At 43.6% G+C, this 26,274-nt stretch overlaps 1 protein-coding gene across 4 annotated transcripts in view; it reads left to right on the forward strand.

The window, feature by feature from the left end:
• Positions 1–24,790, forward strand: part of LOC113017529 (SH3 domain-containing protein 19-like) — a 34,002-nt gene extending 9,212 nt beyond the window's left edge. The window contains exons 3-17 of one of the 4 annotated variants that reach the window (XM_026160677.1): positions 3,376–3,416; positions 3,830–3,923; positions 5,197–5,332; positions 5,453–5,612; positions 6,623–7,840; positions 11,286–11,357; positions 14,628–14,853; positions 15,447–15,738; positions 15,812–16,012; positions 16,383–16,441; positions 16,539–16,789; positions 17,528–17,559; positions 22,003–22,177; positions 22,277–22,371; positions 24,476–24,790. In XM_026160677.1, coding sequence (XP_026016462.1) covers positions 3,376–3,416; positions 3,830–3,923; positions 5,197–5,332; positions 5,453–5,612; positions 6,623–7,840; positions 11,286–11,357; positions 14,628–14,853; positions 15,447–15,738; positions 15,812–16,012; positions 16,383–16,441; positions 16,539–16,789; positions 17,528–17,559; positions 22,003–22,177; positions 22,277–22,371; positions 24,476–24,583 — 3,160 coding nt within the window. In that variant the 3' untranslated portion in view covers positions 24,584–24,790. Of the gene's footprint in view, positions 1–3,375; positions 3,417–3,829; positions 3,924–5,196; positions 5,333–5,452; positions 5,613–6,622; positions 7,841–11,285; positions 11,358–14,627; positions 14,854–15,446; positions 15,739–15,811; positions 16,013–16,382; positions 16,442–16,538; positions 16,790–17,527; positions 17,560–21,979; positions 22,178–22,276; positions 22,372–24,475 lie in introns of those variants that run through there. The other 3 variants (XM_026160679.1, XM_026160678.1, XM_026160680.1) reach the window with 3 other exon arrangements.
• Positions 24,791–26,274: the final 1,484 nt, after the last annotated feature.

The raw sequence follows: 26,274 nt of genomic DNA on the forward strand, positions 1-26,274 counted from the left end.
CAGGTTGCTTTTATAACATCAGAAGATCACCTTTAGTGACCTCCCACCTCTAGACGCTCAAGATGCTTAAAACATTTGCAAAGCCCCCTTGGACGAATATAACGTGTGAAGCTCGTCTTTTTTTTTTTTTTTTTTTTTTTAAACTGAGGGGGTTGTGTCATGATTCCAGAACAAAATGAGTGGGTGTGCGTCAGATGTTGGTGAGGGTAGTCCCTGCCTCTTCACCTTACCATAGCTAGCCTTGAAAAACCCAGAACCTGTTCTAATGGTCGTGAAGTCTTTACTAATATAAACTGAGGTGTCAAAACTCGTCATTGAGGCTACAGGGAGGTCGTCAAATGTCGTCTTTATGGGTTAAAGTAAAACCTCATCATCGTCTCCTTTCCTTTGGATGACCATCTACGAATTAGCTGTTGTCCAAAGGTATCTGCCATTTTCTTTATTGCACAGTTTCTCTGTGCCAGTAGGCTGTTAAATCCACATAGGAATCTGGGCCGTTAGGAGCCATTAAAAACACCTGTTTTGACAACAAGTGGTTCACTTGTCTTACTGCATTTAAATGTTTTTTGAACTGCTGAGCAATCAGTTGCACACAGCCCACAATGATGTAATGGGAAAAGAAGAAAACCAGTGAAAACTTTTTTTTTTGAAACATAGAAAAGCTACATTAGCACAGAGGTTCATTGTTCCTGCCGACTCTCACCTAAAAACTACAAATCATACCTTCTCCCAGTCAAACTGACACCTCTGACGGTGTAAACAAAGCTTGCTGAGCAGAGGCGTATTTCACTGACATTTAATAAGTGCATCGTGTTTTCTTCAACCTTTCTCTGCAGTAAACAAGGAGAAGTGGAAAGAGGAGGATAGAAGGAACATTTTTTCCACCAGTTTAAAGTAAAGCAGTGTGTTTGGGCAGTGTCAGGGGTGAGTCATGTGTGTCTGTTCATAGTTAGCAGCTCCGTGGCAGAAAGAGAGAGGGTGAGCAGCAGAGTCAAAAGACAGGCTGATCTATAACAGAAAGAGAGAAAGAACCGTCCTCGCGTCCTGTTATCGTCTTGGTGAGTCTGGCTAGATAACCTTCCTAGATTAGGAACTACTTTTCCATTTAAAAAGGAAGAGCTTTGGCTCACCTTTTCTGAAATGTCTGTTGTGATAGATGTGATTGCTGACAGTTGGAAAAATGGTCTATCTATTTGATAAACATGCTCCCAGTTTGGGAATACCAAGGAATTCTCCCAATTTATTTATTTTGTTTGTACTGGAATTTTAGCTAAATGTGCTTTCAGCAAAGTCTTTGCTCTACAGCTCATCTGACCAATGTGACCTCAAAGTGGGCGAGTCCAGTAAGTGTGCTGTATTGAAATGTGTTGATCAGAGTGGAAATTTTCGAACATTCTCCCTACTGTGTAATAATGCCAGTATCCACACAGCAGGAATAACTGTATATTTTATTTTATTTTTTTAACTTTTTTGGAGTTATTAGTGATTTTGCTGCAGGTTTTTGGCCATCCAGTGGTGCTGACTGGGTTCTTGGCTCTAGAAGATTGTAAAGGTGAAAAAACACATTTAACTGACAAATAAGATTCATTTAAGGGAGCTGCCATGAAAGTGACTCATTCTGCACCCTTTAGCTGAGGACTGAGTCACATGAGTTTTGCTTTGAATCATAAAATTATGCAGTATTATGTAAGCGTAAGCATACAGATCGGCGTTTCCGACTCGAACCGCCCTAGCTGCACCGTTGGAGTATATCATATATGGCTCTTTAAAGTATAGCCAGCAAAGTCTCAGGAATCAGGTGACTGAAAACTAAAGTCACACTAAAAACAGATCAGTTTTTTTTTATTCTTTAAGATCTTGTGAATTCAGCCCTAATGGTCAACGTTAGGGTGACCCCACCGGTCGCAGCAGATGGCCCCGCCCCTCCCTGAGCCTGGTTCTGTTGGAAGTTTCTTCCTGTTAAAAGGGAGTTTCTTCTTCCCACTGTCGCTAAAGTGCTCGCTCCTCCTGGTTTTTGCCCTTTACTGGCCAAGTCAACGGAAATCCTGAATTTGTAGTTATCTTCAGTGTAAGCATAGAAAAAGTGCTTGTGTGAATGGGTGATAATAGGTGAATGGGGCTCGCACTTTGAATGCTCTCGGATAGTTGAAGTGCTTTATGTAAGAATCATTGCATTTAGTTAAATGATGCTGTTTTCAGAAGTGTTACCATATTTGAATGAGGCACTGAAGCAAATAAAATAAGCCATGGAGGAAGTATCATAGAATTTTGTCCTTTTGTTTCATCGTCCAGTGTTTGAGAAAACAGATGCAGCATTTACACTTGAGACACGCATAAACATCCACATGCAGTAACACAGGCCCTTTAATCACAGCACAGACTGTTATTGTAACAGAGCAGAGTGATGCAAGCTACAAAGAGGTGCTTTTTAACTACAGGAACTTTTTTTAGTTGGTATCTATTGGAGGTCATACTTCTCTTTTCGGTCTCCATCTAGAGGGACTGGAGACCATAATTCTTCTTAAAACTCACTTTTTATAGTCTTTTATTCATCCTACCATAAATTAAGCACTTTCCTTGGGCAAAATGAACGTCAGGTGACGTAAATATTTTGTGATTGTTCAAATTAATTAATGTTACACCAGTAAAACATTAATGTAAACAAACAATACATTTAAATGTTAGTCTTGGAAATGAAACAAAAGTAGGACGAACCAACTATAAATGAAATCCAGGTTTTACCACGTATTTATTTGATAGAGGAAGTACATCATAAAAGTCATGAGAAGTTTAAAAGTCAAGCATCCTACACAAAGTGTGTAGAAAAAGTGACGTCAGAGGTGATAGTAGTAGGTTTAACAAGTCTGGGGGAAAAAGAAAATGACATTGGAATGAGAATTTGAGATATTACCTGAACCGTGTTGTTTGTTTGTTGTTTTAAATTATTATTAAACTGTTACGTCTCTCTGTGTCCCAGAACTGTTGGGACTGAAAATGTCTACAGACGTGTTTGGTTTAGATGTAAAAAAACAAACTTGTAGTCATAAATCCTGCATTTCCAGAAGACCAAATCTGTGACTGTTCTTGACTTGTTAATGAGGTCAAATGAGGAAATGTTTTCTGCACAAACCGCAGATTCATTGTTTGTAATTAGAGAACTGTACCCATCATTTAGATCTTTTGCCTGTATTGTGGCGATTCCCAGAGGCAAGGCAGCGGATGCTGAGCTCATGTGTGGAGTTCAAGTTGCGTGGACTGACTGGGACGACCGAGCTATGTTTGTCACTGGAAAACAGGGGGAGAGAGAGAGAGGAGGTGAGGTAGCAGAGGTGAAATGAAATGACTCATTGTTTCCTTTTTGTCCTCTCTGTGCAGCCAGGGTCCTTTGTCATCTATCAGAGCCGTCATCAAGAGAAGTGAGTATTCATTCTCACAAATGAACATAGAACCAAGAAGAATGAAACAAAATGTGCACAGTGTTTGGAGTGAAGCTGATACTTCCTGTACCTTGGATTTACGGTTCCTAAAACTGTTAACTTTCCATCCGCTAATTTTTTTGAGGGCTTTAACTCTAAAAATAAAAGTTTTAAGGACAGGGTTGTTTTTCTTGTTTGTTATTGCACAAAAAAAATAAAAATTAGTTGATTCTGACGGGGTCGGGTTGGAGTCATCCACTTTTTTTTCTTTTAGCAGTGATGGAAAACATCTTCTTGGTTCGTGTGACTATTTTGATTGTGTCCACACTGTTCTCTTCTCTGTAGTGGGAATTTTTCTGCTTTGTTTTGCTTGCCTTTCTTTTTTCTAAAGCGGCTTCTGTTTTTCCTATCAGCCTCTTCCAGGTCGACCACTCTGTCTGAGGCTCCCAGAGACAGAGAGCGGGACCGGGAGAGAGACCGAGAGCGGGAAAGAGACAGAGACAGGAGGTACGAGTCTGCCGTGCCATCATCATCACTGGTTCATATTTAACATGCAGATGTTTCATGAAGTGAAACGGGGAAAAGAAAAGTAAAATCCAGCTGTGAATTCTGTTGTTATGGTTACTCCATTTAGTCAGGATAATATGTTAACACTTTAGCCAACAAACAAGCTTTAATCTTCACTTTTAGAGTAAATGAGCTTTATGTAAGGTGTGTGTATGTGAGGGGAAGCTCATCACTGAGCTCCTTCCTGCGTCACGTTTAAACACTTGGACGGTTCCTGGATCTGAGCCCGTGTAAACATTTGAAAATAGTTGTGTACTCTTTGAGCTGCATGTGTTTGCCTGTTTCTTCTTTAACAAGGTACTTTAAAACCATTTACTATGAATTCTGAGATTCATCTGGGTTTTTAATTAATGAAACAAAATTATATTTATGTCTCAAATTTAATTCCCCATTTCATTTAAAAGCTAAAATTAGCATTTTTTTTATTATGTTTTCATTTAAGTTTTAATTGACATCTTTGATGTGACTAAAAATTTTAACAGTTTTTTAATTAAACTGTTTGGGCTATAAAACTTAAAAACAATTAGAATAGTTTGTTATCATTTTAGAAAAATATAGGTGAAAAAAATCATTACAGTCCTGAAGCTAAAATCAGGAAATGAACTTTTTGAAAAACAGTTTTTCTTTTCAGTGAAGTTAAACGTCCGTTTAGATTCAGTGAAACTGAAAATTATAACTTTTTGAAAAGTCTGTGAAGGTTCTCAGTCATCCAGGTCATCGTAGTCAAAGGAGCTTGCAAAGAAAAGCGTCTGGACTTCTTTAAGTTGCTTGAAGACGTTTCACCTCTCATCCGAGAAGCTTCTTCAGTTCTAAGGTCAAATGACTCTAAGGACTCTCCACCATTTGACCTTAGAACTGAAGAAGCTTCTCGGATGAGAGGTGAAACGTCTTCAAGTAACTTAAAGAAGTCCAGACGCTTTTCTTTGCAAGCTCCTTTGACAACTTTTTGAAAAGAATTTTATTTTATGATTTAGTTGATTAATTTCAATGTGTCAGGAAAATGTATACATTATTATTTAATGAATTTATTGAATTAGTGAGGATAAAATGTATGTTTCCATACCTGCTTCTAAAACACTTGTGTGACGTGTGTAATGTTTTTTTTCGTCTCTGAACTTTGCACCTGTGTAGCTTTCAGAGCCTCCTGCCTGCTGTTGTCCTGTTTTAGATTTTGCTTTTTATAACCTTCCTTTAACATGTGACGTGTTTCCAGGCGTCCGGAAATCACCATCCTGTCAGCCGAGCCGCTGACCTCGACTTCCTGGTTTCCTGGAGCTTCTGGAGGGTTCCCACCTCCCCCTCCACCTCCTGCACAGATCTGGGGACCCACGATCCCTCCGGCCATACAGGTAAAGTGTTTATTCAGGGGTGTTTTTGTATTAAATAAATGGCTTTATTAAGTTTCATAGTCCTACCTGTGGATTCAGTGCATGTTTGTGTCTTATATTTGCTGGTTTTCTCTCACTCAGCCGCCTCCTACCTACGAGGAGGTGATCAGGGAGAAGACACAGGAGCAGGTTCTCTCCACTTCTTCCTCTGCCTCAGCATCCCCCTTGCATCCTGTTTCCAGAGTAACCATCTCCACGCAGACTGATCCAGGATCTGACCCTGATCCTCCAGAACCACAAGGCAAGAGGTTTTTTTTTTTTTTTGGGGGGGGGGTTTGTAAAGCTGGGTGATGTCAATAATATATCAATAACACATCAGTACAGTCATGACTTAAACAGTGCCGCTGTTCCAGATCTGCAGTCGTGTTGCCCTGCCCACACCTTCCAGCTGCACCTTTGCTACTTACGAGCTATTTATTGTGGAGAATATTGAAGCACTAAAAATTATTTTGCATGAATTTCACCTGTAGCGAAAAACTAATCTGATTTCTACATCTCCATTGTTGGGCTGTGGGGGGTCAGACGTCAACACACTCATAGTAAATGTTTAAAGTCTGTTCATATTAGACATAAGCAAGCGTTGAAATAACTGAATATGGTTCATGATTTCCTGCATCATTGCGCTGCCCTCAGCACTTTTATTAGCTTTTGGTGTTTCAGTTTATATATTCTTCATGTGTTATTATCTCTTTCACAGCAAGTGTGTAATGTAAATGACACTGTGTGCCATTTCCCTGGACCGCTGTTTAATGTTTATGCTGTCGGTGACTTTAATAGCATTTGTAAATAGTATTATCTGACAAATAATGTGGTTTGCTGTGTGGTGCAGATCATAAGAGGCTTGTACTTTAGTGACTTAACTTCTAGAATTTTATTAGTCTGTTACATTGCACCCATATATTTTATGGGTGGAGCTTTCTAACAAAGTTCACTAATTTTAGCTGAGGCGCTCCACCATTTCATAAAAAAAAAACCCCTAAATAACAACAACAAAACTATATTGTGACAGCCAAAGTACCAAATTCAGGGGTTAATGTTACAGTAGTTACACTATGTGCATGTTTTAAATACAGTACAATACAATACAGTCTGCCTGGGAACTAGTGAGCGGCGTGCCGCCTGTTATTTTACATTTCATAAAGTAACAGGATGTTATCGGTTTCGTCTGTATCAGCCAGCTGTATTGTCTGCCTTTAGCCTTATTTTATACGTAAGTAATCGAGTAAAAGTAACTTCTGTCTGTGTGTGCAGTAAGAAGAGCAGTGAAACCGCCTCGGCCGCCTTGCCGCCAGCCTCCTAAATCATCTCACGTTGATGACATCACCAGCACTGCCAGCCAATCAGCGCTTGCCCCCATTGGCAGTGACACGCACATTTCCACGCACACACAGTCCTGTGACCTCACTGATCTGGGTTCACCTTCAACCTCGAACTCTGGTGTTCAGACTGACCAGTGGGATCAGTGCTCTGCTACTGTGGATGTGCCTCCTCCTCGTACTTCTCCCACCACTTCCTTTGAAGTCCCATTGGAGCAACCCAGACCACGTCCTCGTTCGAAGCCTGGCCTTCGACCAATCAGCAGCGAGGTTAAAGTTCAGACTTTGGTGAAGCTGCGGGAGGACGGTTTGGCCACGTTAGCCAGTCGTGCAGCGAGTGACCCTGCTAACCAACAAGTCACTCAAGGGAAATATTCTCAGGAGTTACTCGAGGCCTTCAGTTCAGACGAGTGGGGCTTCCCCGATAACCGCGGCGACACCAGTGGGCTGAGCCAGTCAGAGAGTGAGGAAGGGGAGGACGAGGACGACTGGGAGGACATGGCAACACTGAAAGCTAGGATACAAGCCTTTGAGCAGCAGCAACAGCAGCAGGTGAGCAGTGAGAGCTGTGACGGTAATGACAAACAAAGCGGAACCACAAAGAGGCCCGAGCCTCGACCACGCCCTCGTTTCCAGGGGCAACAAGCCAAATCTGGCCCTCCCACGATTGCCCCCAAACCCAAAAACTTTTCACCTGGCCCTAAACCGTCCACCAAGGGATTCTGGGAAGATGGAGGTTTCACAGCAGCCACAGAGGACTCTACTGAAGCCCCCTCTTCTAAACCTCAAACAACGGCAGAACCATCACTGAAATCTGCTCCAGGCCTGGAGCCACAGCCCATTAAACCCACAGAGAAACCCACAACAACACCCAAACCCCAGTCCAGCACAGAAACCCTCTCCTCTGCTCCTGTCCCAGCCCCGCGGCCCCCTCCACCCAAGCTAACCCCCTGTCTCAGTGACCCTAAACCCCCACCCAGACCTCCAGTCACCCCCAGGGTCAGCGTGGGTGTTTCACACCCAGATAAGAGCACCACCGATGGACGCACTACCCCAACTCTAACCCCGAGGCCCTTGGTGGAAGTTGGTGGTGGATCACAGACAGAGACCCAGACTGGAAGTGAAGCGACGCAGAGCGCCACAAACCAAAGTGGTGAGTTTTCAACACAATTCACATTCTGCTGCCCCCTACAGGTGTCTCCAAGGAACTACTGCAGTTGTTATAAACAATATAAACAATTAATAATTGTTATTAATTAATAACTATTAATTCATAATTGTTACTTTGTTTCAATTTCTTTACCGAAGAGTGCTGTGGCAGAAAAATAATGACCTGCTGGTGCCTTAATATCAGCAGTTTTTCACATTTCACATGGCAGGCTTAGCATTTGTGGTAGTATCTAGAGATTAGTCCCATACTGTAGTGGTTTACACATTTGCCATAAAAGTCGAAAGATCCCTAGTTTGATTCCAGGTTGTGTCAGGAAACCTTCCAAGCAAACATGCAGAGCTGTCTGCTTCAGTGAGCGCTTGTGAATAAGGAAGCAGATGAAAGTAGAATTGTGCTATTAGCAAACAAAGGAGGTGCAGCCATGCTTACTTATAGGTTGTGATGATGATAATAATAATAATAACAATGATAATAATAATAATTGACTAATAATAGCACTAATCTGCAGTCTTGGTGAACTAGTCTGTTGCAAGCTCTGGTTGAAGTGACCACCTCACAGTCAGAGTAAACGATAAACATTTCTGTAGTCACAGACAGAGGATGAGTTTGGAGATGATATGGAGGATCACCACAGCAGCAACCTGGTGCTAAATAAATGACATGGTTATCGGTCACCAAACCTTCAAAATAAGAGCCAGAACCAAAATACTTACATGAGTGTTCTGACAAACTATATATTTGTGGAAAAACTATACTTGGCACAGAAATAAGTTAGGGGGACATAATGTCATAGCAAAATAAGTTCTTGGTAATCAGTAATTGATAAAGATCATGGTTGGAGCAGCATGAGTGCTTGATATGATTGTTATTGATGTATCTTGTCGTTGAATACAGCCACCAGCTACTGATAGTTGTGCCTCTGGCTGTTGGGACTGACCATGTGTCACTTGAGCTGTTTTACAGGTTTTTTTTTTGTTTTGTTTTGTTTTTTTTTGCTCCAAAGGTTTTAAATTGCGCTGACCTACATTTCCTGTTTTTTGTTTTTTTTGGGTTTTTTTTTTTTTTTCACATATCTCAGCAGTAAACTAAACACAGAAACTTCGTCCTTTAAAAAAACAAAACAAAAACCTCTTTGTTTCTGCACATGTGCAGAAGTGCAGCTCAGCTCACAAATATTTACAAGAGGGAAGCGTGCTGCTTATCTACTAGATAACCCGATGGTGTAGCTGCTGCTGATAAGCATTGACTGAACTTGAGAGCTGCGCTGTGATAATCTGCTATAGCTGGATTTACTGATAGTAAATGGGAACATTTTCCTTTTAATGCTACTCACAGTTTTAAGCGTGATGACCCGAAGATAACAGGGTGCAAATAAAAGCTAAGCAGCCGGAACTTCTTTATGCTTTTTCTGTTTCTCAGTCTTATACATTTAGGTCTGTTTAAGGACAGACCTAAATGTATAAGATAAAACCAAAGTTTTTACAGCTTTGCCACCAATTTGGATTTTATATTCATCAAAATGTAACTGAAATGCAATTTTAATTCAAGGGTTCTCACAAAAGCATCATTAACTGTTTAGAAATGGCCTTTATATACACGGTTCCCCCATTTTCATTAGCTTATTAGACAACAAACAGTTTTATGACCACATGAGTGCCTATTTGGTTAGATTTAGACTTTAAAATGTATTAGGCTACAGCCTGGACATAAAGTAAAATACTAATTTAAATTTCAGCATTTAAAACTAAAAAGTTTGCTTTAAAAAAGGTTATTGTTTTGGTTAAAATGCAACTCTTGCCAGCTGTTTTAACGCTCTATTTGTGTGGTTGCCACGGTGACACATCTTCTCTGAAGAGCCTGGACAAACTATGTGTTACAGGGTGGCAGCACCTGTAGACAGCTATCTATGTTTCCTGTAAACAGGAACGAAATGATCAGACAGGGAGTCGTGGCTTGTCGTTCCTGAATACTCCGCAATTATTGCTGTTTACAGCTGCACTGAAAAAGTACCTTTATGTCCATGAACAGGGATGAATCGATTTCTTTACTGTGAGGCCAGGCTGGCTCTAAGCAGTGGACCGTGATGATGTCATTTCAGGCACAGCAGCTCCACCTAACTCTTCTGTTTGCCAGTGATAGCCAATCAGAAAGAAGTTGGCTTAAAAGACATATGAGCTAAATTAGCTTGTTTGATATATTTAGATAAAAAAAAATGCCCAATTAATGCCCTATTGGGCATTGTGTGTGGCACTCCTCTGGTTTTGTGTATGCTGAAGCATTATCCGTTAAAAGAGAAGCCAGTCCTGTGCTAATGTTGACATTTGAAATACAATCCGCTGTTTACCCTGAAACCTCTGTCAGGGATTTATAGTGGCGTCAGTGTTTGTGGTGCCTCCTCACTGACTGCTGAATACATATTCATTGCGATCTCAGAATTCACAATGAGCAACCGTCTCCTCCTCCATGGACCAGTGAAGTCCTTTCCGTCTCGGCCTGAGTTTGCAGACAAATTAACTAACCTATTTTTAAATGACACCAATTGAACCTAATGTGCTGTCTACCAAGACACCGAAACAGCGGACATTCCCTAAACCAGCCCAGATGTTGACTTTGGAATCAGTGCTAATCGCACAAAACTCCAATATAAACCATTTACAGGATGTTTCCTCCTGCTTTGTAAAATGGTTTTACTGGTGAAATAAAGAATGCCTGGGACTTTCTGGGAGGACTGACTGGAGACATTTAATTACACTTCGTGAAATAGTCACAAATAACGATGTCAACCAAGATAACAGTGCTGTGGAAAACATGGTAACTGCTGTACCACAGCAGATCATCTGCCTCCATCTCACCCATTCCTACTAACCTCCTCTCCACACCAACCCTCTGCATGTCCTTCCTCACTAAATCCACAAACGTCTGGTCTTCCTCTTTTTCTCCTGCTTTGCAGCTTCTACATCCTTTGTCTAATATCCACCATCCTTCCTTCACACTATCATCTTGGAAACTTTCATTCTTATTGTTATCCTTGTGTCACAAATCACCCCTGACACTGATCTCCACCCACCCCACCCTGCCTGCACTTCTTCTTCACCTCTCTTGAGTACTGTCCTTGAGTTCTGTCTGCTGCTTTGGATGTTTGACCTCCAGGTATTTACATTCACCTACCTTGACTACTTCTGCTCCTTGCATGGTCTAAACATGAATCGGTTGATTTGAGACCGGCTTCATGAAAAATTGCGTTCATGAAAACAAAAATAAGATGAGCAGAAATTCTCCCTCATCAAGCTGCAAGCACTGCATGAATGTTATAAATGTGTCTCAGCTTCAAGCAGTTTTAGAATTAGATTTTTATTAAATCCCCATCGACAACTTTATTTTCAGGTTTATTTTCTGATTTATTTAATTAATTTTTTTGTCATTTCAGTGAAAGTTGGAAGTTCTCGTCCAGGCGTCCCAAACAAGCCAGCAGCACTGATGGCACCGCGCAGAGCAAGTGGTAAGACACAAGTGTATGTGTGTGTGTGTGTGTATGTGTGTGTGTGTGTGTACACTGAGCAGAAGCACAATAGAGTGTTTGAGAGCTTAGAGACACAAATCTGTCCTGCTTAGAAATATGCAAACTTGCAAAGAGATTTTCTGTGGTTTGTGTTTTTGCATGTGAGTGTGTGTCTGTGTGTGCTGAAGGGAGGGGGGGAGGGAAGGAGGGAGGGTGATGCATTATGCAATCCAAACCTTGTGAAAGAAAAAGACTGCGATTGTGTAAGGAGAAACAAGACCCCACTGTTGTTGTGGTGGTGTGCTGTGGGTTTGATGCACCAGAATTGTGTGTGTGTGTGCTTAAGTGTGTATGATATTTTTTTCCAGGGTGTTTATTGGCTGCAGCATGAAGTTGTGCAAACAATAGTCTTTCATTAAATATATTTATCCTTCTCTCAGCTAGTAGTCATGCGCTGTGAGCCTCAGATTGGTGAGTGCATATTGAGGGATATCGACGCCCTTATCAGTTCTGCTCAGACGTCTCATCCTCGATGGCACGACAGTATTTTTTGGCACAGCGAAAAATGTTTACTATGATTAAAAAATGTAAACTTAAAAAACAAAAAACAATGTGAAACTGCTCGTGGTTTTCCTTTGGTCACCGTTTTGTCTCCACTACACTGATCGCAGAGTACAAACAGTAGAAAAAGGGCTGGTTTGTGACTCAGGTGTGAACAAGCTCCACCGATGTGAGTCTGACGTCACTGTTTGGCAGCGAGCTGTCAGGAAAGAAAAAACACATGACAGCACTGGAAAAGGGAGCTAATCGGCTTGGAGGCATTCTGACTTATACAACCGTTTGGAAACTGTTCTTGACTCCGGTCCTTACTCAGGATGTTTGCTGCTGTGTTGCAATGAAGCAGTGTGATTCTTCTGTGTGTGTTACTTACATTTAAATGAATTTGGTCATCATTACGCCTTCTGTGTATGCCATACATTAACTACATGACCATAGCTGTAGTGAATCTGTCCTACCTCAAGCATCATGTAGTTTGATTAAACTGCAGATTTCCTGGAGTTTTGGAACAATAACAGCACTTCTGGATTGCTGGAAAAACAAAAGCCAGCACATGTAAATAACTTATTTAGGAAGCAAATCGAATGCAGACTGGCTGGAGGGACTCAGATAATCAGAGCATGTCAGAGACTAGTCTGAGCTTGTCGTGGAAGGCATACAGCGGCAGAAGAGATGGGAAATTGAGGCTTGATCGCAAATGAAGGCCCGAATCACTCAGTATTAATATAATGTGCTAATAAAGAGTTGGTGACTTTATATGGCCCTCGCTGAGCCTGGTTCTGCTGGAGGTTTCTTCCTGTTAAAAGGGAGTTTTTCCTTCCCACTGTCGCCAAAGTGCTACTCATAGGGGGTCATATGATTTGTTGTGATTTGGCGCTATATAAATAAAATTTAATTTAATTAAATATGGAGGTCCAGCAACATTAAACTCACCACTTGGCAACCATCCCATAAACAGGTTTGGGAATTTATTTGGGAAGTTATTTTGAAGCACTGTGCAAATTAAATGTTAGTGCCTGTTTTTCCTCTAGAAGTTGTTAACCATATTTAGTTTGCCGTGTTTCTGTTGTGTCTTAGTTCAAGCACACATTATGCACATGCATTTTTTGCCAGCAGAGGGCAACAAAGGACATTTATCAAATCACTTTTTTTTATTGTCACATCACATGTGCAGGCACACTGGCACAGCACATGCGAGTGAAATTCTTGTGTGCGAGCCCCACAAGCAACAGAGATGTGCAAACACAACAACACAAACGAGCAAAATACAAGAATGGCCAACCTGAAACTAATAAATATATGTACAATATATAATAGTGTATGCATTTCTGGATGTGTATACTAAATATTTTCCTACGTGTGTGTGTGTGTATGTGTGTGTGTGTGTATACACATTTTTACAAATTAAATAGTAAAAAAATAAAATAAAATAATAATAATAATAATAATAATAAAATATATAAAATATACAGAGTTGAATATGTGCAAAACAAGTGGCATTTATATACAGTGTGGAGTGCATAATGTTAAAGTTCCAGTAGTGAAGGTGAGGTGTCTATGACGTGTTCAGCAGTCTGATGGCCTGATGGAAGAAGCTGTCTCTCAGTCTGCTGGTTCAGGACCGGATGCTGCAGAACCTCCTTCCTGATGGAAGCAGTCTGAACAGTTTATGGCTGGGGTGACTGGAGTCCTTGATGATCCTCCCCGCTTTCCTCAGGCAGCGCTTCCTGTAGATGTCTTGGAGGGAGGGAAGCTCACCTCCAATTATCCGTTCAGAGCACCGCACTACTCGCTGGAGAGCTTTGCAGTTGTAGGCGGTGCTGTTGCCATACCAGGTGGTGATGCATCCAGTGAGGATGCTCTCAATGGCACAGTGATAGAAGGTCCTGAGGATGCGGGGGCTCATGCCGAATCTTTTCAGTCTCCTGAGAAAGAAGAGGCGCTGCTGCGCCTTCTTCACTGTTTTGTTTGTGTGTACTGACCACGTAAGATCCTCAGCCAGGTGTACGCCAAGGAACCGGAAGCTGCTCACTCTCTCCACAGCAGCGCCGTTGATGGTGATGGGGGTGTGTACTTCTCTGCACCTCCGGAAGTCCACTATCAACTCCTTTGTCTTTGCGACGTTGAGGGTGAGATGGTTGTCTTGACACCAGTGGGTCAGGTGTCAGTGATTTAGGTTTAAATAGAAATGCAATCTGAAGAAAAATGATTGCTGAAGCATCTCAACATAAACAAGTAAAGTTCAGATGATGTCTGTGTCAGCAAACATCATCATACCAGGAGCATCGCTCATGTCCAGAAAGAAGAGAGCTATGACACGTGCTTGGTGTGAGTCTCTGTAAGTCTAGCTTTTGTTTTTTGTTGTTCGCACACTAAAATTTGGCTAAAACATAAGTCATTCAAAAATAAAAAGATTCTTCTTAAACGTTTAATCTTGACATTGTAGGAAAATTTTCAAGATTTTGTTCAAATTATTCTAAAAATTATTTTAATTTTTTTTTTTTTGCGTGTAACGTTGGTTCACCTTTTCTTGGTCATTGGTGAGCTCTTCTTTTATGTAAGTGCTACATTAAAAACTTTCTCTTGTTGCCTGTTTTTTTTTTTTTTTTTTTTTATCGAACCACTCAGATTATTAAATCAGCTTTAATCTCAGTGGTTTGATTTCATGTATGCATTTAATTAAAGCAAATTATGTTTGCTTTCTGCCTGCAGCCCCAAATCTGGCTCCCAAACCCTCTGGAGTCTCATCAACTCCTCTGGATCCAAACCCAGTCCCGGCCAAACCTGCAGCAGCCCCTAAAACTTCTGGACCAGCCCCAGCCAAACCCCCGAGCCCGGCTCCAGCTCCGGCCTTGAGGAAGGGGCCTGTGGTCCAGACCAAACCTGAGACTGCCAACACTACAAAACCAAACTCCTCAGACCCTCCTCTGCCGCCACGGTAAGAAAGAGAGCCAAGCTTTAGGAAAGATGGAAGTTTGCTGCAAAGCAATGAATTTCGAGGCTGTGGTGTCTCTGATCCATATGCTGTAAGGCTAATGCAGAGGACCGGGTTCAGGTCCACCACAATTTAAAAAAAAAAAAAGGCTGAAAATCCCAAAACATATAATACATACACATACTGAGAGTGGTTTCAGTTGAATTTTGACTAACCTCTGGTGCAGTACGGAGCAGCCCCTCTTCTTTCAGCTACATACAGCAGTCGACCCTCAGAGCCGTACACATCAAGAACTCCACCTTGTTCTACTTTATCACTGTAGATAATGCATGCAGATAAACCAGCAGCTTTTCACAGTGAATGCAAACAAATCAGTCCAGCGGGCTTTGATCCTAAACAGCTAAACAGACTGAGGATGAAGCATTTTTGTGTCTACATAGGTGATTACCTCTGAACCTGCAAAATGAGGTCCAGCAAAATTAAGAAAGTAAGGTAGTAGGTGTTAGAGGGGCTACAGCTGACTGCTGCTGTCTTCTCTTGAAGACACCTCCTGTTTATCTTTACCTGACTAATAATACTCTTTCTTTTACCTTCAGTCCATCCAGTGTGAAGCTCCTCCCCCTTCGTCCACCACCAATCAAATCTATCCCCGGGCGCCCGCCGCCTCCAGCCATCAACTCCACCTCCTCAGGTAGCCAGAATCCAACTCTGTCTAAAGTTAGTCCCGCCCCTTCCCTTTCTGCTGCTAGTCAGGTGACACCTTCACAGACCAGTTCCAGTCCTCCTCCTTCAACAGCCAATCAGACACAGGCACAAAAGGCATCAAAGCGAGGACCACCTCTGCCTCCACGCCCTAAACCTGGACACCCTCTGTACAACAGCTATGTGGTAAACCTGCACGTGCACACACACACAAAGATAAAAGTTCTGATTACGTTTCTAATTCAACTTTATCTCTCAGAAGCAGGAAGTGCTGATCGTCCTGGATGACCCGAGTCCCTCGCCTTCGGAGCATCCTCCAGGCGAGAATCAGAATACCACCACCCCCCTAATCAACACATCACAGTGTCTGCTCGATCTGGACCCCAAGCCAGAGTCCGTCCCTAATCAGGACAACCAATCGAAACCTGCCCTGGAGGACCACAGCCTGTCAGGCTCAGAGGTACAGCTTCAGATTTTTTTTTATTTTTTTTTTAGTTGATTATTCAAATCATTTTTGAAAAAGGATCAGAGGTCACCTGTCAGGAGTGGTGGGTTGGTCCAGACCAGACAGGTTTGTAGCTCTGGACTACAGAGGCCCAAACTGCAAAAAATCATAAATTATAGGAAACTGGAACGGTACCAAAATAACATTTGGTCAATGAATAATTTACATTTGTATTGTCATCAGACCTTTTTATATTTGGTGCATTTAATTGAATATTATTTAAATTAATTTTGTTATTGATTTTTTATTTTGACTCACTGCAAAGGTTTTAAACGGTTTTTAAATGCATAAATATTAATGACGTTATGTTTTGTTTATCCTTTAGTCGATTCTTCCGGTGCAGCCTGCTGAGCTGAAGGAGCAACCAGACTCTCCTCCTGTCAGGTCAGACACACACACACACACACACACACACACACACACACACACACACTCTCACTCTCTATGAGCCACATGTTCTAATCAGCCGGTTTTTCTGCAGCGGCCCTCGGTGCGTCGCTCTGTTGGACCACGAGGGAGAGGAAGAAGACGAGCTCACCTTTTCCCAGGGTGATGTCATTGGTCTCCTGGAGCTCATCGGGCAGGAATGGGGGCGGGGCCAAATCCACGGCCGAATTGGTAAATTCCCCTTGAACTTCACAGAGGTGGTGGAGCCCCTCCCAACGTCAGTGACTGAACTGGGGGAAACTGACAAACCGGCACTGACGGACACGGCAATGACAGAAAACTCCGGTGAGCTGAAGGCTGCATTATCATCATCTCTACATCTCTATGCGTCACTGCTGTGGACGACTGCTAACAAAAGTTTTTGGGGGTTTTTTGTTTTGTAAATCCAAGGTTGCTTAGAGGTTTAAAAAGCTTTGAATGTCACCTTTGCTTTAAAAGAAGTTGTGAATCTTAGTGTCTGGTTTCTTAAAATGCTGGTAATTTCACACATTTTCTGGGTTTCCTTCTTCCGTCTGCATGACTCTGCAATGACCCTGTTATATGATGGCAAAATTAACACTTAAAGAGGTAAAACATTTCTATCACAGTCCTGGTGATTTGGACAAAACCTTGTTGATGAACACCAACATTTTATATCTGCAGTATGCATGCTTCTGAAGATCTGTTTGTGCTGGTTTTATCTTCACATTTTGGAGCAATTACATAAATAAATCAAAGTGATGGTGTAACACTGCTAACAAGCTACAACAGCTTCTCTGTTTGCACTGTTTAAGAAACAAAAAAGACGGTCATGCCTGTTCTCATGGGGAAGATAAACTCAAAGATAAAGTTGTTCTAAAAAACAGGTTTTAAATGACTGAACTAGAATATGCTGGAAGTAAACTTTTTTTTTTCCATTTATGCACAACAATCAGTCTTCTCGCACCTCCTTGTGACCATTTTAAAACTGCAGGAGAAACAAGAGAGAAATGTTCTCTGCTTTGGACGTGAATGTAATGATGCTCTTTCACGTATCATCTGCAGGAATAAAGACTTCACAGGGCTCAAACTCAGAGGTGAGTGAATTTTCATTTTCTATTGTTATTTTATTAAACAGCAATTAATGAGCATGTTTCTTATTAGAACTGCACAATTAATTTAACGAACCTGATTGAGCAATATTGAAAAAGACAATCAAGCGGAGCCAAATAAATGTCTGACGTGTCTGCGCCTGCTGTTTGAAAATACTTTGGATTCAGGCCAATCGGAAGCAAAGAGTGCTGTAAAGTTGTGCCTGCACCGCAAAGACACACATCTAATCTAAAAATCAGTGCAAAAGTAATTTCCCAGCATTAGCTCAGATGCCCATCAAAGCGAGCCTGTTCATCACGTCTGTGAAACATCCAGCTCACTAAGATGCAGCATAATCACATTCAGCCAAAGAAAAGTGTCTAATAAACACGGTGGCAGAGCCTTTGGTGGACGTCCCAAATCTTTAGAATAACCTCCCTGATTAACATGTTTTCTTATGCATTTCTGTGCATGTTTGCTGATATAGTGATTATAAATGTTATAAGTAACAAAGGCTTCAGTTAAACAGTCAACACGATGGACAAACATGTTCTCCCCTCAGTTATTTATCCATCCATCCATCCATCCATCCTCATCCGCTTTATCCGGGGCCGGGTCGCGGGGGCAGCAGCCTAAGCAAAGAGGCCCAGACCTCCCTCTCCCCAGCCACCTCCTCCAGCTTATCCGGGGGAATACCAAGGCGATCCCAGGCCAGCCGAGAGATATAATCTCTACAGCGTGTCCTGGGTCTGCCCCGGGGCCTCCTCCCGGTGGGACATGCCTGGAACACCTCACCCAGGAGGCGCCCAGGGGGCATCCTTGTCAGATGCCCAAACCACCTCAGCTGGCTCCTTTCGATGTGGAGCAGCAGCTGCTCTACTCTGAGCCCCTCCCGGATGGCCCAACTTCTCACCCTATCTCTAAGGGAGAGGCCAGCCACCCTTCGGAGGAAGCTCATTTCTGCCGCTTGTATCCGCGATCTCATTCTTTCGGTCACTACTCACAGCTCGTGGCCATAGGTGAGGGTAGGGACGTAAATCGACCGGTAAATTGAGAGCTTCGGTTTTACACTCAGCTCCCTCTTCACCACGACGGACCGGTGCAGCGTCCGCATTACTGCAGCTGCAGCCCCAATCCGTCTGTCGATCTCCGGCTCCCTTCTCCCATCACTCGCGAACAAGACCCCGAGATACTTGAACTCCTCCACTTGGGGCAGGAACTCATCCTCGAATTTTAAATCATGCTTTTTATTTGTTCTTGTTTCTAATGTCTCTGTAAAGCACTTTGAATCACCTTGTTGTTGAATTGTGCTATACAAATAAACTTGCCTTGCCTTGCCTTGCCTTGCCTTGCCTCGACCCGGAGTGGGCATTCCACCCTTTTCCGGCTGAGAACCTTGGCCTCAGATTTGGAGGTGCTGATCCTCATTCCCGCTGCTTCACACTTGGCTGCGAACCATTCCAGTGCAAGCTGGAGGCCCTCACCCGATGAAGCCAACAGAACCACATCATCTACAAAAATCAGAGATGAGATTCTGAGGCCACCAAAGCGAAAGCCCTCCGCCACTTGGCTGCGCCTAGAAATCATGTCCATAAAAATTATGAACAGAACTGGAGACAAAGGGCAGCCCTGGCGGAGCCCATCACCCACCGGGAACGAGTCCGACTTATTGCCGGCAATGCGAACCAAGCTCTCGCAACGGTTGTATAGGGATCGAATGGCTCGTAGCAATGGGCCAGACACCCCATATTCCCGCAACACCTCCCACAGGACACCCCGAGGGACACGGTCGAATGCCTTCTCCAAGTCCACAAAACACATGTAGACTGGTTGGGCAAACTCCCATGCACCCTCAAGTATCCTGGAGAGGATAAAGAGCTGGTCCAGTGTTCCGCGACCAGGACGAAAACCGCATTGTTCCTCCTGTATCCGAGGTTCGACTAACGGATGAACTCTCCTTTCCAGCACCCTGGCATAGACTTTCCCAGGGAGGCTGAGGAGTGTGATCCCCCTGTAGTTGGAACACACCCTCCGGTCCCCCTTCTTAAAGATGGGGACCACCACCCCGGTCTGCCAGTCCACAGGTACTGCCCCTGATCTCCACGCAACATTGCAGAGGCGTGTCAACCAGGACAGCCCTACAATGTCCAGAGCCTTCAGGAACTCGGGGCGGACCTCATCAACACCAGGGGCTCTGCCACCAAGGAGTTGTTTAACTGCCTCAGTGACCTCGCCCCCGGAAATTGGCGGGTCATTCCCCTCATCCCCAGACTCTGCTTCCTCCTCGGAAGACGTGTCAGTGGGATTAAGGAGGTCCTCGAAGTATTTCTTCCACCGCCTGACAATTTTCTCAGTCGACGTCAGCAGCGCTCCGCCAGCACTATACACAGTGCAGGTAGAGCACCGCTTTCCCCTCCTGAGACGTCTGACGGTTTGCCAGAATCTCTTCGAGGCAGTTCGAAAGTCTTTTTCCATGGCCTCTCCGAACTCCTCCTACACCCGAGTTTTTGCTTCAGCCACTGCCTGAGCCGCATTCCGCTTGGCCTGTCGATACCTGTCGGCTGCCTCCGGAGTCCCACAGGCTAACCAAGCCCGATAGGACTCCTTCTTCAGCCTGGTGGCTCCCTTCACCTCTGGTGTCCACCATTTGGTTCGGGGATTACCACCACGGCAGGCACCAACCACCTTGCGGCCGCAGCTCAATGCAGCAGCTTCGGCAATGGAGACGCTGAACATGGTCCATTCGGACTCAATGTCCCCAGTCTCCCTCGGAATGCTGTTGAAGCTCTGCCGGAGGTGTGCGTTGAAGATCTCGCGGACTGGGGCCTCTGCTAGACGTTCCCAGCGCACCCTCACTACGCGTTTAGGTGCACCAGGTCTGTCCAGCGTCCTCCTCCGCCACCTGATCCAACTCACCACCAGGTGGTGATCAGTTGACAGCTCAGCCCCTCTCTTTACCCGATTGTCCAGAACATATGGCCGCAGGTCTGCTGATACGATTACAAAATCGATCATCGACCTACGGCCTAGAGCGTCCTGGTGCCACGTGCACTTATGGACACTCTTATGTTCGAACAGGGTGTTCGTTATGGCCAATAACAAAGCACCGCTCGGGTTCAGATCAGGGAGGCCGTTCCTCCCAATCACGCCCTCCAGGTCTCGCTGTCGTCACCCACGTGAGCATTGAAGTCTCCCAGCAGGACAACAGAGTCTCCAGGTGGAGCACCCTCCAGCACCCCCCCCCCCCCCCCAGCACCCCCCCAGCACCCCCCCGGGACTCTAAGAAGGCTTGGTACTCTGAACTGCCACTCGGCGCATAAGCGCAGATGACAGTCAGGACCCGTTTCCCGACCCTAAGGCGCAGGGAACAAACCCTCTCGTCCACCGGAAAAAACCCCAACGTACCGGCAGCAAGCCGAGGGGATATTAGAATTACCCACCCCAGCCCGCCGCCTCTCACCAGGGGCAACTCCAGACTGAGACAGAGTCCAGCCCCTCTCCAGGAGACTGGTTCCAGAGCCCAAGTAGAGGTAGAGGTGAGCCCGACTATATCTAGGTACCTCTCAACCTCACGCACTAACTCAGGCTCCTTCCCCACCAGAGAGGTGACATTCCATGTCCCTATTGCCAGTCTTGGCAGCCGGGGGTCAGTCCGCCAGGGCCTCCGCTCCTGGCCGCCACCCGGCACACAATGCACCCGACCCCTATGGCGCCTCCTGCGGGTGGTGGGCCTGCGGGAGGATGGGCCCATGTCTCCTCTTCGGGCAGTGCCCATGGACCATGGACTAAGGCCCGGCCACCAGACGCTCGCCCTCGGGCACCCTCCCCGGGCCTGGCTCCAGGGCGGGGCCCCGGTAACCCTGTCCTTTTCATAAGGGTCTTATGAATCGCTCTTTGTCTGGTCCCTCACCCAGGGCCAGTTTGCCATGGGAGACCCTACCAGGGGGCGAAAGCCCCCAGACAACATAGCCCCTGGGATCCCTGGGACACGCAAACCCCTCCACCACGATAAGGTAGCGATTCAAGGAGGGGCAGTTATTTTTCCATGTGCAGTAAAACCTGGGCTGTAAAGAAAACATGGCAGGGAAAAAGAAAAGTGTCTGACTGCTGTCAAGTGCTTTGCAAAAAGTTTTATTATGAAAAGTTTTATTCAGTTTAATCAGCAGCTGGATTGAAAACGTTATATTTGCTTGTAGGAGCTGCACTGAGATCAGAATAAACGCTGAATTTGTCTGCAGAGATTCTTTAAAAATCAATGTAATAAGAATATAATCCACAGTGTTGATGTGGTTTGGTCTTAATTTTTTCGAACTTTTAAGAACCACTTATTTAGATTTTTAAAATAATGCAAGAAGCTCTTTTTAGATACTGTTTTATTATATAATTTAATTTATGGTTGAGTTAAAATGTAAGTGATTCTCTCAGTATTGATTTGTTAAACTGTGCAGACTGAGGAGTGGGCTGTAGCTCTGTTTGACTTCCCCGGTCAGACCCCAGAGGATCTGTCCTTCCACAAGGGGGCGCTGATCCAAGTGACGGAGCACATCGACACAGAGTGGAGGAGAGGAAGAGTGGAAGGGAGAGAGGGGCTTTACCCCGTGGCCTTTACACAGCCCTGCAAAGGTACAAAAGTCTGGCATGTGTGGGTCAGAGAGAGATTGTCAAACGACAAAAATATACAAATAAACACGCAAACTGTATCAAACTTTTTTTCTTCTCCAGCTCAGCCAATCACAGGCCAGCAGCCTGTGGCTAAAGGAATGGCCAAAGCTCTGTTTGACTTCACAGCAGAAAGCGAGGATGAGCTCACACTGAAGGTGTGTGAGGAGCCATAAGTATTTGGACACAAACACACTGTAGTCTCTCCTCTGTACACGTTCAAAGTGCTGATTTTATACATAATCCCTCCTTCACTGGCATTAATACCTCTGTAGACTTCATGTTGACAGTTCAAATTCAAATTCAAATTTTTATTTGTCACGTACACAGTCATACACAGTACGATATGTAGTGAAATGCTTGGACAACTGCTCGTGACCTAAAGAAAACAAAAAAGGAAAAGGCTATGAATAAGAAAGGAAATAAATATGAAAAATTAAAAAGGGTAAATTTAACTAGGAAGGAATAAAATATAAATTAAGGTTAAAAATGAAATAACTGTACAACACAAATTAGAATGAAGGGTAAATTTAACTGGGAAGAATAAGATAAAGATAAATATATAAATTAAAGTTGAAAATAAAATAACTGTACAACAAAATACACAATACACAATATAGAACTATATAAGAATGTATGAAGAAATCTAAATATAAATAAATATATACACAATAACAGCAGCTGTACAAGTATATAGTGACCAGTATTGTGCAAAACCAAAGTCCAGAAAGTCCAGTGTGTGTGTAAGAACCATATGTGTGGGTCAGTACTGTGTGGTGGTGTGATTGAGAGACCGTATCGCCTGCGGGAAGAAGCTCCTCCTCAGTCTCTCTGTGTTGGTCTTCAGGGAGCGGAATCGCTTTCCTGACCTCAACAGAGAGAACAGTCTGTTGTTGGGATGGCTGAGGTCCTTCACGATCTTCCTGGCCTTGGTCCAGCACCGCCTGCTGTAGATTGAGTGCAGGTCAGGGAGCTCGGAGCGGATGGTGCACTCAGCTGACCGCGCAACCCTCTGTAGAGCTCGTCTGTCCTGCATGGTGCTGTTCCCGAACCAGGTTAAGATGTTTCCCGCCAGGATGCTCTCTATGGTGCACGAGTAAAAGTTCCTGAGCACCTTGGAGGGCAGTTGGAAGTCTCTCAAGCGTCTGAGGTGGTAGAGACGCTGTCGGGCCTTTTTCACCACGGTGTTGATGTGACAGGACCATGACAGGTCCTGCGTGATGTGAACTCCGAGGTATTTGAAGCTGTCCACTCTCTCCACTGGGCACTCGTTGATGACGGGGGTCTGGTAGTTCCTCTCCTGCTTAGTGCTGAAGTCCACTATCAGCTCCTTTGTCTTACTGACGTTTAGAAGGAGGTTGTTCCTCAGGCACCAGTTCTCCAGATTCCTAATCTCCTTCAGGTAGGCCGTCTCGTTGTTATCAGAGATCAGGCCCACCACGACGGTGTCGTCAGCAAACTTGATGATGGTGGTGGAGCTGGTAGTGGCCACACAGTCATATGTGTACAAAGAGTACAGCAGGGGGCTCAGAACACACCCCTGGGGGGCTCCAGTGCTGAGAGTGGTGGAGGCTGAGACATGTCCGCCCATCCTTACTGCCTGTGGTCTGCCAGTTAGGAAGTTGGAGATCCACTGACACATAGATGAACTGAGTCCCAGATGCTCCAGCTTGGTGGTGAGTGTGGAGGGAATTATGGTGTTAAATGCAGAGCTGTAGTCTATGAAGAGCATTTTAACATAATTCCCCCTTCTAGTGTCCAAGTGAGTGAGTGAGTGATGTGTGGAGGAGATGAGAGATGGCATCGTCTGTGGAACGATTTGGACGGTAAGCGAACTGTAGTGGGTCCAGTGTGCCTGGCAGTTTCAGTAATCTGACGAGTTTCTCCTTGGATAATGAGAGAACAGGACTCACCTGGTCATGAAACTATCAGTTAACTATTCAGGTATTTTTAAGCCTCAGAAAATTGGCTTAAAAAAAGAAAAAGTATAAAAACAGTTGTTAATCCAGTGTTTTTGTTAAGCGCCTTAAATTAAGGCTGAAAGACTGCACTTCAATCACATCTTGACTGGTTGATTTCAAATCCACTCTGGTGGTGTACACAAGAAAAACTACAGAAAACAATATATCACTGATAAATCCTTACAGATATAAATAAAATACCCTGTCAGATTTCCTGTGTTTACTTTTAGGTGTTGATTTTTTTTGGGTGGGTTAATAACATGTCTGCTCTCTCTCTCTCTCTCTTTGTGTTTCTGTGCAGGTCGGTGACATTATCACACAGGTGGAGGCTGTGGATGAGCAGTGGATTATGGGCGTTGTGGGCGGGAAGCATGGGATTGTGCCTAAAAACTACATTTCACTTTTGTGACAAGGGAAATCCTGAAACGGCTGATGCGGGAAAACAAAGAATGAAACTGCTGTTTGCTGCCGCTCTGTTAAACAGGTTGGAGGTTTGGAATTGGAAACCTTCAACCTGTCGATGCTACAGGGAGTGCTGGTGCTCCCACGGACACGCACATGAATCTGATCCAGTGTTGTTGAGAAAAACTGAACAGAATAAAATTAACTCCGATTATGCTGGTGGTTTGATGACGTCTTTGAGGTGTCTGTGGTCATGATAACTGAGTACTGGATGATTAAGAGGTTGGTTTTCCTCTCACAGTCATCCTGCTGTGATTATTTTCATCTGCTGTGGAGTGGATCTGAGCTTTCTCTTTTTTTTTTTCTTCTTCTTTTCTTTTTCTTTTTTTTTTTTTTTTTTTTTTTTTACATTAAATTTACATGTTTGGTATTTGTGAAGATCACTTAAAATCTGGATCAATGGACATAGCAGATCCAGGTTGGACGTCTGCTTCAAAGAGCCACTTTTTAGATACTCAAAGAAAGAAATGTGTAACACATTAATGCAGTACGTTACTTAAGTGCTCGCCAGAGAAAGAAATTTGTTACAATGCTTGTTCCCTTACTTTTGCACTACTCTGTAACATGATCTGAAATGCATTGTCATATAACCACCAGTTAACAATATATACCTAAAGCTACAGTCCCACACATCAACACAAATCCCTATCCTAATGAGGACACACAAGATCTCTGTCTTGGTGTTTACACATGAACACAAAGCAAAGCTGATACCATCCCAACAAGACTTCAGAGGAATCACCACAGTGACTCTGCTGTGGAAACATGAACAGGTAGAAATGGAGGCTGCAAACCTGACTACCTGTTGAAGATGAGGATCTGGATCGGCATGCGCTCGGCTTTATCATCACTCTGGGTTCTTGACTAGCTTTGTGTTGGCATGCTGTCTGTACAGAGGAAGAGTTAAAGTTCTGTTAGCAGCATGATCTGTTGTTTGTGTCATTGATCCAGTCTGTAATTTACCATTATGCTCTTGTCCTTATGTGCAATAAAAACAAAAATAATTCCCATACCTCCGCTCCTCAAACCTGTAGACACTGTCTTCCCTACACACAACCTGCAATCAGCTGATTGTAGCAAGAACCACACATCCCGTGTGACTGAGGGACCTTTGCAACACAAGTAACCATAAAATTGTAAGTCTAATATAGTTACTGAATTTAGTACAGTAATCTATGGGTGATTCTCTTTTTGCCGCTTCATTTCATGTCCACATATTTCATTTAACCTGATTTTTTTTCTAAAATGTGCCAAATATGTACAATAAAGTAATAAAATTGTTTAATTGTTTGTAATTATTTAAACAAAATGTGTGTCAAATTTTTTATTTTACACACGTTTTTGGTGACACAAATTCAAATTTTAATTTTATTTGTCACACACACACACAACCATACACAGTATGACATGGGGGTGAAATGCTTGTAGCTGTACAATGCCCGACCATTAAATGACAGAAGAAAAGTTTTACAATATTTACAATTTACAGTTTACTACAAAAATTTACAAATTAACTTAGGAATTTACAGTAAAGAATGTGCAAATAGCAGAAGAGATTATAAAGATAAGGATTATAAATTATAGGATTATAGGAAATGTGTGGTGGTGCGTGTGGTGACGTGTGTGAGAGTCCAGTCT

Source organism: Astatotilapia calliptera, unplaced genomic scaffold (genome assembly GCF_900246225.1).
Source record: "Astatotilapia calliptera unplaced genomic scaffold, fAstCal1.2 U_scaffold_14, whole genome shotgun sequence".
In the NCBI taxonomy this organism is placed as follows: Eukaryota; Metazoa; Chordata; class Actinopteri; order Cichliformes; family Cichlidae; genus Astatotilapia; species Astatotilapia calliptera.